Source organism: Musa acuminata, chromosome BXJ2-3 (genome assembly GCF_036884655.1).
Source record: "Musa acuminata AAA Group cultivar baxijiao chromosome BXJ2-3, Cavendish_Baxijiao_AAA, whole genome shotgun sequence".
Lineage (NCBI taxonomy): Eukaryota > Viridiplantae > Streptophyta > Magnoliopsida > Zingiberales > Musaceae > Musa > Musa acuminata.
In genome coordinates, this window is record NC_088340.1 from 38408207 (window position 1) to 38426453 (window position 18247).

Consider the following 18247-nt stretch of genomic DNA (forward strand, 5'->3'; position numbering starts at 1 on the left):
CTCCAAGTTAATGAGATGGAAGTCCAAATCATGAGTTCCTACAGTACCGATTGCATTAGGTCAGCAAAGAGAGAGCCCACCAGTAATGCAACAATAAAGTTCCATGCAGCAGTAAAGTTTCGGCCAGAAAATAAATTGGAATGGAGAATATATAGAGGTGCTTCTACCCTTGCAATTTGTGTTGGAAGAATACATTACATTACATTGCAATTTGTATCACTTCTCACAAATACATTTGCTGGAACATGTATCATTTGTACGCAGCTACAGACTGCACCATCTCTAACCCGAGTGATGGGGCAACTATAGCTTCAATCATTTGTATGCAGCATCAGACTGCACCAGCTTTTAACTCGAGTGATGGGGCAACTGTAGCTTGGATGGTGCTCCCTCTAAAAAACACTCGCACACATGCCTTTCCGATTAAAATCCTGCAAATCTGATCTCTGAAACAACAGCAATATTAGTTTATTCTGCAGAAACACAATTAAAGAAATAATGATGCATTTGACATTTCTAAAATGGCCATACAAAGGCAGAAGGATGTCTCTTAAGGAAAAATATACATTGAATCACTATTCACAGAATGTGCAAGTATTGTACTGTTATTTGTTATCCTGAAAAAAAGCTTGGGGTCATAGAAACTCAATATTTGCTTGGGCATACCTTCTGTGTACAGCATCTCTCATTTTTCTGGGATGATATCAGAGAAAGAAAAATCATGAAATGGTGGACCTGCAACAAATAACTTCCAAATTGTCAGTGTCATGGGTAGAGAAGGTTGATTTTATTAACCTCATCTAGCAAAAATAGATGAAATTACAGACAGCTCTACTTGTAATGCAGAACTGTGGATAATTCAGTGTTCTCTTTGAGAAAAATACAAGCATGACATTTGCTAGAGTTGTGCCAGAATTCTCTGAGACCACTGTATGTATATTTCACTAAACACTTCATGCATAACCAATGGAACCGATAATGAGACATGATATAGTGCTGGGTAATCATCAATCTAGCAGGAGACAAAAAAAGGCTCAACAGTGTTATTTGCTCTCGAGGAGTAGAAAAGTAGCATCTGACAATATCAACTGAGTCGGGGCCAAGACCTGTTGGGTTCAATGAATGATGATATCCGCATAATAAAAATTCTTTTAAAAATATCCGACATCCAAAATTCCAGGAGAACACCACATGCTGCCTGGTGGTTGGCACATTTCAACATGCCGCAGGCCAACATAGATGCACTGGTGGCCAATGGAAAAGTGAGGAGAAAATATAAAAGGGGGAGAGGAAAAATAGAAGGGAATCGGGCAGATTCTTCTACTCTGTGGTCTACTGTGGACGCCAATGCCCTAATGCAGCTGCCAATTCCAAATCTTGAAGGCTAATTTGTTTAATTTAAATATTATCAGGTCAACTCAATGACTCAAACAGGTTCTGCGGCAGAAGATGCAATTAATTGCAGATGGTTCTTACTTAGTATGATAAATTAATTGGTACTAGTAACAGATCTGTAGCAGAAACACTTGAATCAACAAAAAAGAAGCACCACTTGAAAGATCCAGAATAACTTTAAAGTTTAAACCACAGGTTGCTGATATCTGCTGTCAAAAACTTTAATCATTGTTACATATGCATGAGAGACCTTTGACAGGCTCAGAAATGATAGGTAAGATATCATCATATGAACAATAGATCCCACAATTTTTCTCAAGATTAAAGAGGGCTCACAGGCTCTCATATAGCAACTATTTAACAAAAAGAAATGTATGGATACAAAAAAAAGCATGATTGTTAAAGTGGAGAAGCACCTAAAATGTTTTTCTGATTTCACCCTTATATTAAGTAGGTTAACCTGCATTACAGGTTCACATATAGGGAAACAAAATGCCAGATGTTAGGATAGATAACTGCTTTTGATAGGACAGTATTAAATGGTTGCTTCGGTATATTGGAAAAGGAATGTCATTTGAGATGCTTCAGACATTACAAAACTAACGGGAGGAGGCAGTTAAAAGATGAGTGCCGAATATAAAAGACCAAAGAAGACTATGGCTTTCTGTTAATGCAGAATGTGGCACTTGATAGAGCTAAATGACAAAAATGGTGATAATAATGTAACCAACTCCCTAATAGTATGAAGTTAATCAACAGAAGTTTGCCCGTATCATTGTTAAAGCATGTTAATTCGGAACTACTATTCACATTAACAACTGCAGATTACTCATATTGATAATCACAATCAGTTAGAAGCCTGCATGGTCTGAATACACTGAAATTGACCTTCTGGAAGGGTTTATAGGTATAGTTATCCAGGTGCTGGACAGCTTGTTAAATAATTTTTTTGTTTATAAACTCTGACTATGTTGCTATGTTCTAATTTGGCCCACACAACCCTGGAACCTTTTTTTATTACCTTAAATTTAACAATCCAACAACACCCTTGGGACAAAGGCCAAGCCAACTCATTAGACAGGCTGCATCCTTTTTTGTGAGTTGAATAAACTTATCTCCCTCATCCTACAAATTTGGCATTCGTACATGCTTCACAAATCCAGAGTTGTCAAAGTTGAACTCTACATAAGAGCTTGAACAGAGATTTAGTCAAAGCCAACAAAAGATACATATATGTGTAAGAAAATTCTGTATGCACAAGAAACCACATCTAGAAGCAGAATAAACTGCAGATGTAAGTACATGAAAGCTCAAATCACTAACCCTCTTGTTCGCTAAGAATGTAAAATGGAACATGAGCAATCATCTTGGATCCTCCCTCACTCCAATTGATAATGCCAGGAACTTTGGGCTTCTCTGTTGAAGGGCCCAAGATAGACAAACATATTGCTGGTTCACTCATCAACCCCAGATAGTCACAAGCACGTCTCCAAACCCTCCTGTCTATATTTCGAGAGCGTGCTACCTAACAAGTAATAGAAACAAAAGTTTGTTAGCAATCTGACCATATAGTGGAGTAAACAAAAAATCTTATAAGCATTCTGCAGTTTTATAAAAAGTCCAGCTTATTATTACATACAAACCTTAGCTAAAGATACTCGAGCCCTTGGAAGTAACTCATTATGGCACGTTGCTAACTTTGCAATGGCTGTCACCACAAAGCAGAGAAGCCTAGCTTGAGAAGATTTTCTAAAAGCCACATTGTTTGGCTCTATATCTGATTCCTGGCTCAAGCCCAAACGACTGCCCCAGAGAAGAAAGAAATGCATCAAAATTTACTCTTTACATTGCAGTGTTTTAGAAAGATTACTTTTGGCTATGTCAAGACAGACCTAGATAAAAGATTCTCATATAAAAGCAATTCTAAGTTTTCAAAAAGTTCTCGAGCCACATCTTTGTAAGCTACTCCTCCAGCTCCATGCTCCCCGATAGCCCAACATAAATGCAATGCCAACTCTGTCTGATTGAACCAATCAAAAAAATTAAGAAGTGCTTGGTTTATTTAAATAACTTCAACCTGAAAGGTGTTGATAGATTAAACGAAGAAAGCAATAGGATAATCACTTATCATAAGGTCGAAGTATCTCTAAAGTAATGGAACTATATTTGACATTCTATGAAGTATGTTCTTGCCTTCGCAGGATTGTCATAAGCTTCTCCTAGTCTGTCAGTGATAGGCTTCTGCAAGTGCATTAGAAGTGGACCATAAAAAGTAGTTGCATAATTAGTTCACATGAATGAAAAATGTCAATAATTAGTTCTAATGAATGACAAATGTCAAGTAACAAATAAAATGAAATTCAGTAACTTCTGGTATGCATACTAAGTATGTTATTGCCAGTTGGCATATCTTTATGCCTCGAGGTTGCAGAAACTGCCGCAGCAATGTAAATACAATTTTCAAAAGGATAGACAACTTTAATATCATAGAGATCTTAATAAGATTCTTCCTTCTCAGAGTGTTACAACTTCCAAGTAATTACATGCTACAGAATTATGGGCCCTCAATAGGAACAAAAACCTAAAGCATACAGAACATATGCCATATGTAAGGAGCTATGCTAGAATTGCACAAGTAAACAAATATATGAAAGCAAGCTTCGACTTGTCAATGAAGATGGGCTGCAGTTGTACCTTCAGAAGTGCAATAAATTTAGGACATTGTTGAAATGCAGCTAGCATGAAATCTGAGAGCCTCTTCTGAACCTACAAAAAGAAAAGGCACTGCTGATTGAGGAAAAAAAAAAGACGAAAGCTATTTCATTCTGTTTTAAAACATATTTTCTAACCATGAAAACTAACTGGAAACAAAGGAATGACTTACCATTGCTGATTCAGCAAATGATATGCATCAAATTAACTATGAAATCCATGTTAGCTAATTTATTTAATTAGCAGAATCAAATGATGTATTAGGACTACCAAGACAAACTTCAAGTGGGGAATCATATTTGTATATGATAGTTGCAGCTAGAACAAAAAGCAAATCATTAGTATAATGACCATATCCCACTGAAGAAGGTAAACATATAAAAGAACATAAAACTAAATTTACAGACATTAAACTAAATAGAGAAATCTGTGAATTCTTGATTATTTAGTTTCACATTATTCGGCTAATGCTTTTAATATAGTAAAGGATGGCTTAGTGCATGTTGTGGGGGAGTTACAATTTTGATTCTAAGACTATTTCTATCAGTAGTGAGATAATAAAACATTTCAATTCAATTCATTGCTATTCACCTACCTCATGAGAGAAAACCTTGTCAGGGAATGTTGTAGCATACCTCGACATAACCAGTGGAATTAATGCACACAGCAATGCTGCAAAATGATATGCAAAAACAAATGTCATGTCCACTAAAGAAAAAGCAACATAAAAAAGAAAAGACTACATGCAGATATATGATTCAGCCAAGGTGAAAAGCATACAATCATTAACATCACGCAAAGCGATTGAAAAATACAGAGCTAAGAACTGAGGTGTCATATGAAGCACTTGTTTTAGCCTTTCAGATTGTGTATTATTTATAGCAGCCTGAAACATTGCTGTCATAGCAGGAGATGTCCAGGGGCGTTCCTGAAATGCAAAATGTGATTACGTGTAAGGTTTGATCAAACATTTATACAAAATAGGCAAATCAACACGAGATCATGGAGAAAAGGGATAACTCAAGAAATATCCAAGCACCTTGTCATGAAAGATCTTTATAGATGATCAGAAAATGATGAAAAAAACTGAGCACGTTGTCACTAAAAGATCTAATAGCAGCTAATGTAAAACAGAATATTGTCACTTATGGTTGGGTAGATCCAGCATGATTATATTCTCAATTTATGCACAACTACATCAATGCTCATCAAATCATGAGGACTCCTTAGAAGTTGGCAGTCCATAGCTCATAATACCGAGGCCTGAAACAGCAAAACATGTTCGGCTAACCAGTTCATAGATCTAATCAAAGAAGAACAATGTTCCATAATATTGAGGCCTGTCTATTCATAAGAAAACATGAAAATGATCCTTCTGCTACTTATTTCTGAAGGCGGCACATTACATGCAAGAAACCATTTGGTAACATTTGTGGATTAGACAATAAACATAATACAATGTAACTAATGATATCATATAACTAACTGATGATTCTAGTTCCTCTCTGCAAGTTACAAGGCCATGGATCTACCAGCCCAAATCGTGAGAATTGGTACCGAAGCACTAGGTTCAGCCGATGGGTATTAGAGGAACGATGGGTATTTATGAAACTGGTTAGAGCTGGAAATGCAACATCAGGATTACCTTGCACATATCAAGATGCTTCAGACCTATGATAATCTTAAAGGGGGAATATCAGGCCTTGGTGAGTATATCAGGCCTTCGAGTGAGAGAGATTGTGATGCCACATAAGTCCATATTGCAGATAAACGGTGGATTCTAGTATATAAAGCTAGATTGCTACTACTTGTAAATCGAAATTGCATTTCCAGCTCTAACCAGTTTCATAAATAAGTAAACCTGTCAAGCCGAATCATAATAGTTTATATGATAAGTAAAAAATATTGAACAAATAAATCAAGATGGCAGAACTTTATTGAATATGGCTTAAACTAAAGTAATCATAAGCTGCAACCTTAAAATAATCATAAACTGCTCAGATTCTAATAATCTGATAGAATAGTTATCTGAAGAACCTAAAATAAGCATATAGCCACTACCCATTTTTTTAAGATTGAAAAGAAACCATGTATGATAACTTAAAGAGATCCCATGTTAAATTTTCTATTGCAAGTTAGATGAAAACTTACAGTGATCCCATCATTTTCATCCTTAAGAATGTCAAGGAACACCGGATCAGAAACATCAATGTCGTTATTATCATCAGATCCAGAGTCCCCACCTCGATCTTCTATGGCAGATCCAGTATAAGCTTCATCCATCAGTGCAAGTAGCATCTGCCATACAATTCAAGAAACGGAAATCATAACCATCCTCATCGCCCAGATAAGTATTTTATTCTCTGAAGCACAAGGTTGTAAGTTAACAAGTTGAAAATATATAAATATGACCTCAGGTGCTGCACTCTTCTGTATTGAAGCTATGCTGCTGCCTATCAGAGACCCAGAACTCTTTTCCACTTTTTCCAAAGATGCCACTAGTACTGATTAAAAGAAACATAAAAGCATAGAACATTTCAGAGTTCTCAACCTTCCACTGGATGCTACATGGGAGATGCAAATCTCTGCCACAAATCATAGAACAATGAAACTGTGCTTTCCAAGCAAAAATATGGAGGCAAAGATATTACAACTCAAAGTTGAACATGGTCTAACTCTAACTACAGGATTCAATTTTGGCACTGATGGTGAAAGAAGGAAGAAGAAGAAGAAGGAATAAGGAAGAAAGGAGAAGAAGAAAGAAGAAAGGAGGAGATGAAGGAGGAAGAGACGATGTACCATTTGGGCAGTTTCCAATTCCTAAGTCATAATTACCGTATACAGCCAACTTGTAAGGTATGAACAACAAAAGAAAAATTGAACTCTTTCATCATAAACATTGATTGAAATTGCTTCCCCAAAGAATTGTATGAGCATAAGCTTGAGCTTATTGTAAGGGTTGGATTCCAAGAAAGTACAAAATCATAAGCTTGACATTTAACACCTACAACTTCACATCTAAATAAAAATATAGCTGCAATTCTTGTGAGCCGAATAAATTGTTCGGTAGATATTCTCATGTATCAAGAAATTTACTTAAAAGCGAATATGCATTTTACAACGAATTTGAAGAGTAAAATATGGACATATATTAAGCCCTTAGGGTATGAACCCAGCATATTATCATAAACTGTTAATTAGCACTTCATAAACTCACATTTCATAAGAAGATCTCATGTGGCTTGCAAGGTAAAACAAGAAATTTCTAGCTAAAACAGAATTCAGACCTACACTTACGGTATATGGGCACACACTCCTTTGATAAAAGAGCAATCATCCAGCAAACGGTCACATCTTTTGAGAAGCTACATTTCAAAGCTGAAAGTTTTCTGACTTGTATAAAGTTTTAAATTGTAACAAGGTGATTTGACCCTAACAACCATGCTACACTTTACCTTCATAACATCGATCAAAACCCATGTGTTAAAATTTCCACTTCCAGTGTGTACTTTGTGCTTCTTGTAAAAGGAGTTTTGATATGAACGTTATAATGCTGGCCAAGGTCCACAACAACACGTCATCATCAAAATATTTCTTGTTATACGTGGGAAACCTCCCTTTCTTCTTCACCATCACCACCTTTTCCGACAACCATCCTTCATCCTCCTTTCCATCTCAACCAAGATTGTTGTTGCCCCTTAACTATCCACCACTCTCTAGCTGTCCCATACCCCACCAGTTAATTAGTTTTGCTTGCCTGCCTATCTCATACTGCCCCAGCCCTCATCCGACTAACTAACCACTCTGCATCTCTCCCATCATCCTACCAGTAAGTATCAATACTCCATTGCCCACCACCACCAGATTCTCACATCCAAGCAGCAGCCTACAAACTGTAGGTGAACTAGTTAAAATGCAAATTATTCCTTAAGAAGCATTCCTTAAACTTCTTCTACACATGCATGGACCATCTTAAGAAATCTTTCCTAAACTATCTTCTGTTACCGAATAATTTACCATGATAGCAATAATTTCTTACCAACTTTCTTTGGCATATAATTTAACTAATCTCAAAGTCCTTTTCATCCATGCTAACCTTTTTTGTTCCCATTTTTTATTATAAAACAACATAGAAATTCACAAACTATGCTGGCTCTGTAGATGTCTAATAAAATTTAATTTCAACCAAATGGATTTTCCACTAGTGTATAACACAGAATATACACCTCCTTCCATTCCAATTCTGTTAGCAACTACGAAGCAATATGCATCTCCCAAATTCTCTATTCCAATCTGATTCTATCAGCTACTATGAAACAGTGATACGTGAAACTGCTTGCCAGATCCATAACAGAAACCAACACCAAAAGTATGTTTGAATTAGAAATATTGAATACTTTATCATATTTGAGAGATACTTCATATATAGTTCATGACTTAATTTATTTTCCTTGAATGTTCATCATTTGACTATGACTTTCTTAAATGTTGATTGACTATGACAAGATGGATATATAAATACTAACATATTAAAATATTTGCTTTGTTTTGAGATTGCAATTAATGGAATAAAAAACAATTTTACTTTATTGTCACAAGTTCATGGTAAATTCTTTAATTTCTTAAAGTTACATGTTACTAGCGACAATTTCTTTCATGATAATAAGTAACAGGTAATAGTGAATTACTTATCATTTTATCATGATCTATAAGTGTATAATCTAACAATTTAAATGTCAAAATTTGTCACGTAGAATATTATATATTTTGAAAGATTTGTGTTGTACCTATGCAGTTCGTGTCCTGTTCCCCATGGTTCGAATCATGTCCTGTTTCTTATAATTCGATGCTTCAGTGTACCCTTAGCATGTCAAATTGATATTTTCACATGTCAAATTGTCAACTATCCTTTTGGTTCCAGTTTCATTTTAGTAAAGTTGCCTCACTACTATTTTTCTTATTCCTTAATAATCTTCATTAAGTTTATTAGATCTAATGGATACCTTTTCCATCAAATCTAATGGATACCTCTTCCTTCAACCACAAAGTTAAACATGTAGAGACATATGTGTTTTTTAGATCAACAAAAATCATGTACAAGTCTCTTCTTTTTTAGAACTCCATCGAACTGGCTCTTAGTAAACATGTTTCATATATAAGTCTTTCTACAATGAATCCCTCCTAAGTTCGTGATAGCCTCATAGCAAAGTTCCTTTCCTCCACTGATCTAACATTCATAGGTTCAGTATCATCTCTGTATATATATTGCATATCTTTTTCTTGACCAGTTCCAAGGGATTTTGCTAAAAAACAACAAACAAACATTCCTAAAAGGGAACAGATATTGCACATCAGAGAATCAACTCATAGAGGGTTGCAACGGTAGCTAATAGCTGACATAAAGCATTGTTAGGAAAAAGATAAACATAAGGAATAACTAGAAAGAAGCACAATTTAGTATGCAAACAGTAATTAAAAACAAATCATTAAGAAAACACATATTAATTATTATCACCCTTCACCCCCTTGAAATATACAGTTATAGGTTCACTGCAATAAGCTTTGGAAAGGTTCTCTGTCTAAACTTATAAATGAATCACACTACTCAACAAAGAACAATGAAGAAAAGCTAAACTCACTTGGCAAATCCATAAGTGAATGGAAAAGTGGAAGAAATGATCCAATTGACATCATTGCTGGAAAAAGCATCATAAATAATTTTTCCAATCTGAAAAATAAACACAGATACATGTCAGCTATCCATCACAAGGGAACTTTATGCAAACATGACGTGTTACTAGCAATGTCTCAAATATGTCATGTTATAGAGACTACTTGCATGTGGACTGGACAATTTTGCATGGTCCGCTTCAAAAATGGGATGTAACCTACACACATACAAACTGGGTGATAAGCTTACCACCTTATTTTTGGAACACCACTCAAATTTAAACCAGTCCAATCAATTTCCCCACCCTTTTTCAGATTTTCTCCCAGATTCACTTCCCAAACTCACAATCTGCTTCAAGTCTTAGCATATTGAGGATCAAACTCAAGAAAGGAAGGGTATTTATCTTAAAATCAAGGTAAATCTGAAACTAAAGCTAGCGTTTTTTTATCATTTTTTCTCGATTAAAGCTTTGTCCTTGGGATAGTTATTTTAAGATCATAGTTTTTGCACCTCATTCCAAGCTGGATCTATGCAAATATTGTAGATCTAGATCAATGCTGGAGAAGCTTGAATCTGACCAAGATCCCTTCGGATCTGGCCGAGATCCTTGCAGATCTAGCCTAATTTTGGTACATATGGCCTTCATTTGCAAGATTTAGCCTTATCTTTGTGAATCTAAGTTAGATTCATATGAATCTAGCCTAGATCTACATATATCTTTCATAAATTTACGTGGATCCGGCCTAGATTTGTGTGAATCAAACTTAAATATGCACATATCTGCCTAAATCTAAGCATCTAGATTCAATCCATGCAGATCTGACTTTAATTTTTAACATTAAACGTAATTTTATAATTATGCCTCTAAATGAGATTGATATTTTTGTAGAAAATGAAACCAAAGCAACAAAGTATCTATATGGTTTGGCAGCACCTCCATTCCCCTTACATAAATGCCAAATCTACTGTGATTAAGTTAGAGTGAATTTTCTGGCATGCTCATCCACAACAGTACCACAAGTGATAAGATGAACTTTCATGACAAAGTTGGAAGTCCAAAAAACATAATACAGAAAAAAAAGTAGAATGGAAGGACATGGATAAGCTAACATCTGAGATAAGTAGTAAAGCCATGAGAACGCTGTCCACGATGAATGATTCCAAGCTTGCAACTGAGATTTGTGCATTCTTGGAGTATTAGCACATGCATGAGCATGCTATGAGACATTTACCCATGAATTTCAAGTATAAGTATGGCAACCACAGTGATAATGGGTGGTGTCAGACAGTTCAGCCTCTCTTCCACTATGATGCAGTTGATGACAGCAACACACAGGGTTAGGGAGGAGTGCTTCAGTAAGCTAGCTTAGCAGTGCACATGAGCTAACCAGGACAACCAGAATGAGACAATCCCGATCAAATGGCATACAGGATTTCCTTAGTTCATGCAGCATGAGACCAGCTCCTCATATTGTCATCCTAGATTTCATGACTTTCCAACCATGGATTACAAAGCAAAACAATAAAAAGGATGCCTATCCTAAAGAGAAGAAAAGGATATAAGAAAAACAATTGCAAACTGGTTCAGTTTTAAGATTGTAACTACATCCATATTAAGACACCTCAAGGCCATTATTACTAATCCATGATGTCCACCATTTAGAAGCATGGTCCTGGAGTTAGCCTCCAACTCCATACAAGATTACCATTAGATACCTTGATGAGGTGGTCGTGGAGATTGGAGACTGGATTAAAGTATTTAAGTAACAAGGTCTGAACAGTATGACACACGTATGATTGCTAGTTTGGCCCTACCAAGATGAGTATCAATTAAGTTATGTTGACTGTTGAGAGCCTCAAGACACCTCCCATGGACTTATTAGCAAATCAGACGAACTGTCGTCAACTGATACAAGGTGTATTGACACATGCTAGGTTCAAATATACTGATACCAAATGATCCACCCAAAGATTCTGATACCAATACCAGATTGAAACTTAAAACCTTGATTTTTACCAGGACATATGCAAAGTGTATATTTTCATGGTTTTTTAAATGGTTGACACTGTATATGCTATTTTTATTCATAGTGCAACAACTTAAAAATTACAAAAGAAATAGTAACTATTAAGATTTACAAATCAAACCATTATAATAAGCAAACAACAATCTATACCTCTCACCATTCCATGCAATCAACTTTAACAATAAAGGAAAGAACTGCAAACAAAAACAAAATAGAAAAGTCAATGTCATGTAGCCATATAAAAATTATCATATGAAGATTATGTGCAGTAAGTATTTAGAGTCTTAGACAGTTATCGTACTCATTATTCAAGGTGTTGTGGAGTAAAAAAATAATCAAGCACCATGGACAAGCTGATAGTTCAAACCGTTAACATCATGAACTAGTCTTTGACCCATATTGAACAGGACAAGAAGTGCTAAGTCCTATTTGGTCTCTGAGAGGACCAAATGCCCACCTCAATTCCACATAAAATGTTGGAACTCTCCAATGACCCAGTACAGCCAGTTGAACAGCAACAGCAAGAGAAAATTGTAGCATATTTTATGGGCTTCTTAGTGCAACTCTATTTTAGCTTAATATCTTTGTAAGGACAATACTAAACTCCAAATAAGACTTGTTCAGGACTTAGATTATTGCTTTGTTTTGTCCCTCTAGAATATCCAGCAATTAATATCCTTTATATTTTTCTTTCAATCCTCTCTTGCAGGCTTCTTCTCTTAATCAAATTAAAAAAGAACCAGTTAGGGGTTGCAATCCTTCACAAGGTCACTATGATTTTACTTCCACTTACATAGCATTCTACAAGAATTATATAAAATCTGCCAATGAGAGGAATTGTAAACATTTAGAATTATACTTGGAATTGTTTAAAAGATCAAACTACAAGCATATTTTTCCAATTTCAATAACTCAATCATTGTCCAAGAAAATTAAATCAACGTAACACTTAAGTGTGATTGTGTGGCACTTATTAGCTTCAATTAAATGATGATACCTGCGGAAGTAGGGTTGGAAAAGAACTCAGGAGCTTTGCTTTGTTCAGATTGAGAAAATCCAGGGTAGCTTTTGCAATGACAGGATCAGCAAACTCCCTAAAAACAACAGTGACAGTAAATAAAGTTTCCATGAATATATTATTTAGCTACTTTCTACAGGAAAAACCTTCAATAAAACCTAACAGCAAATTCATGGCTCTCACAATATTAATGATATCTCTAGATGGCACAAATTGGTTCATTAGGACAGCTTTGTTCTTTTCTCATGCATGGCAATGTAAAGGGAAATCACCAATTTCAGGAACTATGTGCTAGTTCAAGGAATCAAACTCAAATCTGAAAAAGCACCAAACAACCTTATATCTACAATTGAATTGATTTTTCCACTCATAAATGTCAATCCTTTTAGTTAAGAGACCTTGATTTATGAAAGTGCAATTAGCAAACTCATTATCATTAGCATCACATCCCTAATTTGTCTTAGTATAAACTCAATTTTTGTAGCACAACTAATATCTCATGAAAAAATGACAGTTACAAAATGCAACAGCAAGGACTAAAAAGGAGATATATAACACAGAGTATATCATGTTAGATAATTACAACACGGATTTAGTAGGTAAAGACCATGTTCAATAAAGCCCAATTGCAGGATGAGCGATGTAGCAAAAGGCCAAACAAATAGGATTAACGGTGTTTCTCTCACTGACGGTTTGACTTTAGATTTCAATATTCTCAAAGATGCATTATAAAACACAGCAACATGAGAAGTCTGAAACCTATTTGGCCCAAGCCCTTAATCTATAGCCAATGACCCGAACTATAATCTGGGGCCCTAGCCGCACCCAATCCGAGGCCATCAGATTGGTGTATTCACCATACCTTCTCCCATGTTAAGGAGCTGATGATCATACATTTAGCAAAACCAAAAGCACAGAAAAGAAGATAGATGCAATCATTGAAGAAGAAATATACACTTTTTGGATTCTCTCACCTGACATGATGTGGTGCTCAAGAAGGCAACTGATAACATATAAGAAATTAACAAAGAAAATTTGAAAGAGAATTTTGTAAAGGCTGGTGGAATTAAATGGCACATTGCATATATATTTGAGATGACCACGAGAGATTGGCAGCTCTATGGGAGTTCCCTTGAGAGATGAGAGAAACTGAAATGAAAGGGAAACCTTCCACAAGGTGAAGGGAAAATGCTGACGCAAAGGCAACAAATCTGACAAAAGCTAACTAAAATAAAGATGTGGATCACTAAAAAACATGAAGAGGAGGTTGCCAATAATTTTGAATTAGAGTAGAGAAAGAGGACAAATGCATTGAGAAAAAATATAAAAATTATATAAAGCTATGTAAAAAGGATTATGATTTATGCACGGAGTGATCTCCTTGAGGTTCGATTAAGGTTAGACCGAAACGTGACTGAGATGGTATGAGAACCAACCTAGTGTCAAACATGATGAGATTTCCAAGGATGAAAGGACTACTATTGGGACTCTAGGGCACATCACAGCGTGGAGCCACCAACCACTATTGGGTTACGCTGCACATGCACGGTTTGATTCTATGGTGTCCTTGATGCCTAGCCCTTTAGTCGCAGAGGTTATAATACCTTGATTTATACTCTCATCTCAAGTGAGAGAAAATTTGAATGGAATTATAGGTTAAATAGATCAACTACTAACAACTTGGGCTTCATCATCTTGGACTAGTGATTTAGATTCATCTTTCAATAAGTTAATGAATCAATTATCCTACCAAGCTGGGTCTTAACATGAACGATGGCTAGTTAGAGCTCAACTTGAAGCCATTCGACATGCACAAATACCATATGAACCATGTTAGGCTAGGTGAAATTGCCCGACACCTTAAGCTAGGTGATTCAAATAAGTCATTAACCTAATCTCTGCCTAAATCTCATTCAAATAAGTCATTAAATCCAAGAGAAGCCCACGATTGTAAATACACAAACCAAGCTTGGCCATAATTGACTTGTGTCTTGTTTCACGTTGGGTCAGCCTGTCCAAGTTGCAACCCTAGTATAGAACCCAAAGGCGTCACCTCCTCTCATCACATTTAAAATTTATAAAAACAAGGGTGAGTGCATGGCTAGCTAAAACTCATATGTTCCATAGGGATGACATGAGAGTTTAGATACTCATGATTGAGAAAGGTTCATCAAATATTCACTAGAGAAAATCATCAACTTGACAACAATCATTTTAATTTGGCAACAAGTTTTCATCTAAGGCAAACCTGGCATAAGTGAGGTTGCTCGAAAAACTAATGTGGAACAAAATAATTTAGCTCTTTGGCATATATTCATTGAGATATGGAACTGTTCAACTTTAACAAGAATATTTCAAGTACCAAACAAACCCGGAAGGATAGAATGATATTGTCTCAAAGAATCGAGGAAAGAAAAATGTTCAATTAGGTTAGCTATCATAGAAATAAATTTTAAATCCCTAACATAAACCTAGATATTTTAAAAGATATATTTTCTCATAACGGCTTTTAACATGACATTTATTTGTGTTCATTTTTTCTACAGAGACTATCCAAAATGCTGACACCAAAATAGCCAAAATTCATGACAACTGAAAATGATAAATATGAATGTAGATGAACCAAGCTAGTTCTAGCCGATGTAAAATTGATATCAGGAGTCCAGGACAGCAATGGCTTTAGACAAACAAGTACTAAAAGGATGTTATTATAGAGGGGCAATCCCTTGATTTAAAGAAAAATGACAAAAACATTTGTGGTGTCCTTACTGTAGCTAAGTACTTGCCTGCAAGAAAAATGAAGATTTTTAGCACCTAGTTGTCAAAACTATTCCCATATGCAAAATATGTCCCTTTCATAAATCAGGACATGATTCCATCACAAGGATAACCGATCCAACCAGAGGCAACAGAAGGTGGCAATTCAAACTGAACTCTGAAACGATTGATGTTCTCCTCCAAGATAACCATGCCAACAATAGGCTGTAACGTGCATACCACATAAATAAAGCCAGTCTTTGAGCAAGAAGTACAAACTCATGCATCTACATAGTAAGAACGGAAGGCTACTTGCATGGAAAAAGCCAAGACAGAAATATGTAAGATTGATTTAGAATACAACAACTCTTATGCACAAATTTGAAGCTAGGAGCCAAATCAGAAATGTGACTTAGAATCAAATGACAATCAACATTATGCAAATATTGACTACATAAGGTATATACAATGGCATTGCAAGATAACAGACATTTATCAAGTTCTGATCACAATCAAATATGCATGCAAGACAGCAGATATATGGAAAGAGAAGTTTTACCTACCAAAGCATGAAGAAAACTGTTACCTACTTAAGCATGAGCGGAAGAAGGCCTTTAGACTAGGATCAGCATCATGTAAAACCACTTCTCCGAAATCAAGAAAAAATTGAAGAATGGTCTGCCTTGGCAAAAATACAAGAAATATATATCATGTCATCATTCCAAACCAGATGCAAAAAATAAGAAAAGTTTGCAACATTGCAAAGTAAGCAGTCTAGTTTAAAAACCATGAAATTGTTTGATGATCAAAAGATCTTCCATAATCAGAATCCTAAACAATATCCTAAGAAACAAGGACACTAAACTTGAAGGTGCTGGCTAGCTTCGCCGGTAAAGCCGGTAAAGACGTAGTTGATCACCACAAGTACAAGAAGTACAAGGCAACTTGATAAGGAATAAGACCCTAGGCAACTGAAACTTGTCTGGCATGGGTAGGCTATGCAAGTATAAAAAACAAACAATCTATTCAAACCTACGATCGAACTATCAATGCAAAAAACAAATTATTTTGTGACACTCATGTCAACAAGAACAAACATATCCAAGGGTCAACTTTTGTAAAAAAGGAAAAAAATTTCACCGCAATCTTGGAGGAAAAAAGGACTTCAAGAAACCCATCTTCAACCAAAAACTGATGAATTTGTTCATCGATATCTAAAAACCTAGTATGTCGAAGAAAGGACATGCAATTTACCGAATCTTGGACAGAAAAAAACTTCAAGAAACCCATCTACAACCAAGAACAGACGAATTTGTTCATCGTCATCTAAACACCTAGTGTCTAACTTTCGAAAGAAACTTTAACACCGAAATCCACCAAGAACCTAAAAACATCAAATAACCAGCGTTTCAGATGTCCCCAAAATAGAACTAAGACGGCCAAGCCAACACCCACCAGCAAAAGAACCCCATTGGATGTCTGTGACTGCGGCAGAGCCGAAACGCATCGTTGGAAGAGCTTGTTGATTTGTGGGTACGCCCGCGCCACCAGCTCCTCGGATCCCCCTTCTCTGGCGATATCGTAGATCTTCTTGACCTGCAAGAAACCAAAAGAAAATAATATAACGAATAAAGAAGCACAATGATTCCACAGGAAAGTCTTGAGGAGGCCGAATCAAAAGGGAGAAGGAAGGGGGCATGGAGACAGACGGATTGGAGGATGTAGGGGTCGGACGCCGGGTCGCTGGCGGAGGATGAATCTCTGGCGTTGGAGGAGAGCGATCGGAGATGGAAGTCCCAGTCCTTTTCACGATCGACCCTCGAGGAATCGGCAGTCGTCGTCGTCGCCATCGCTCGGTCGCTCGCTCGCTCTCTCTCTCTCTCTCCTCGTAGTTTCGGAAACGAGTCGTTATATACGGCTTAACATCATATATACCGTAATAATAATTGTATTTAATTAATGGTGAGATGAACATCATATTTCCGATTTTCCTAAAAAAATCTTTTTTTGTCATTTTTTCTAAAGATATCTTTGGTTTTTAATTTTTAATTTGATGTCTTTTTTTTTTCTTCTAGTATCTTAAATAGATGATGTAATTCGAACGATGAACATCACAATGGGATGGAGACAATACGATAAGATAAAAATAATAGATCACAAGGAGGCATATTTAAGGTTGTAAAGTTTTAATAAAAGCTAATAAAAAATATGAGCTTTTTTTTTTGGAAAAATCGCTCTTAATTCGTTTAATTATGAGGGGGGAAAATACAGTTATACTGTTGATTCAATATGCATTGGTAAAGCACTACTGGCAAATTGAAATTTTAGATTCCTAAAGGTTTGATCTATTCTATCTAAATATGTTTTGTACCGGTTTAATCTATTTATCCCATTAATCATAAATAAAAATTAACATAAATCAAATATAGTATTGTATTAATGTTTTGATGTTGGCTCGATACGGTATGGTACGATACCGATATACCGAATAGTATATTAAGACGTATCGAACGATACATCAGGATTCATCGAGTGATTTCTTTTACTGTAGCACTGTAGCATGCTACAGTGTAGCACTACAGCATTGTATTATAGTTTATCCCGTAACAGACGATACACATATCGATATACTATCGAATCGGTACATCCCGTTCGTACCGGACGATA

General features: G+C 35.9%; 1 protein-coding gene across 8 annotated transcripts; it reads right to left on the reverse strand.

The window, feature by feature from the left end:
- Positions 1-104: 104 nt before the first annotated feature.
- Positions 105-17479, reverse strand: LOC135585938 (uncharacterized). Of its 8 annotated transcripts, none has more exons than XM_065100590.1 (17): positions 17290-17479; positions 17036-17176; positions 16167-16258; positions 12803-12899; positions 11956-11999; positions 9747-9835; positions 6520-6611; positions 6259-6405; positions 4888-5035; positions 4703-4779; positions 4090-4161; positions 3589-3636; positions 3288-3415; positions 3039-3198; positions 2719-2920; positions 667-735; positions 105-439 (listed from the first exon to the last, which is right to left on the reverse strand). In XM_065100590.1, exons 1-16 carry the CDS (start codon positions 17428-17430, stop codon positions 686-688), a joined length of 1728 nt encoding a protein of 575 aa, XP_064956662.1. In that variant the 5' UTR covers positions 17431-17479; the 3' UTR covers positions 105-439; positions 667-685. The 8 variants fall into 8 exon arrangements, 7 of the variants coding, with proteins under 7 accessions (XP_064956662.1, XP_064956661.1, XP_064956663.1 ...); XM_065100589.1 differs by having other exon boundaries at positions 105-446; XM_065100591.1 differs by lacking the exons at positions 105-439; positions 667-735 and adding an exon at positions 766-2576 and having other exon boundaries at positions 16167-16262; positions 17290-17421.
- Between the last annotated feature and the right edge of the window lie 768 nt (positions 17480-18247).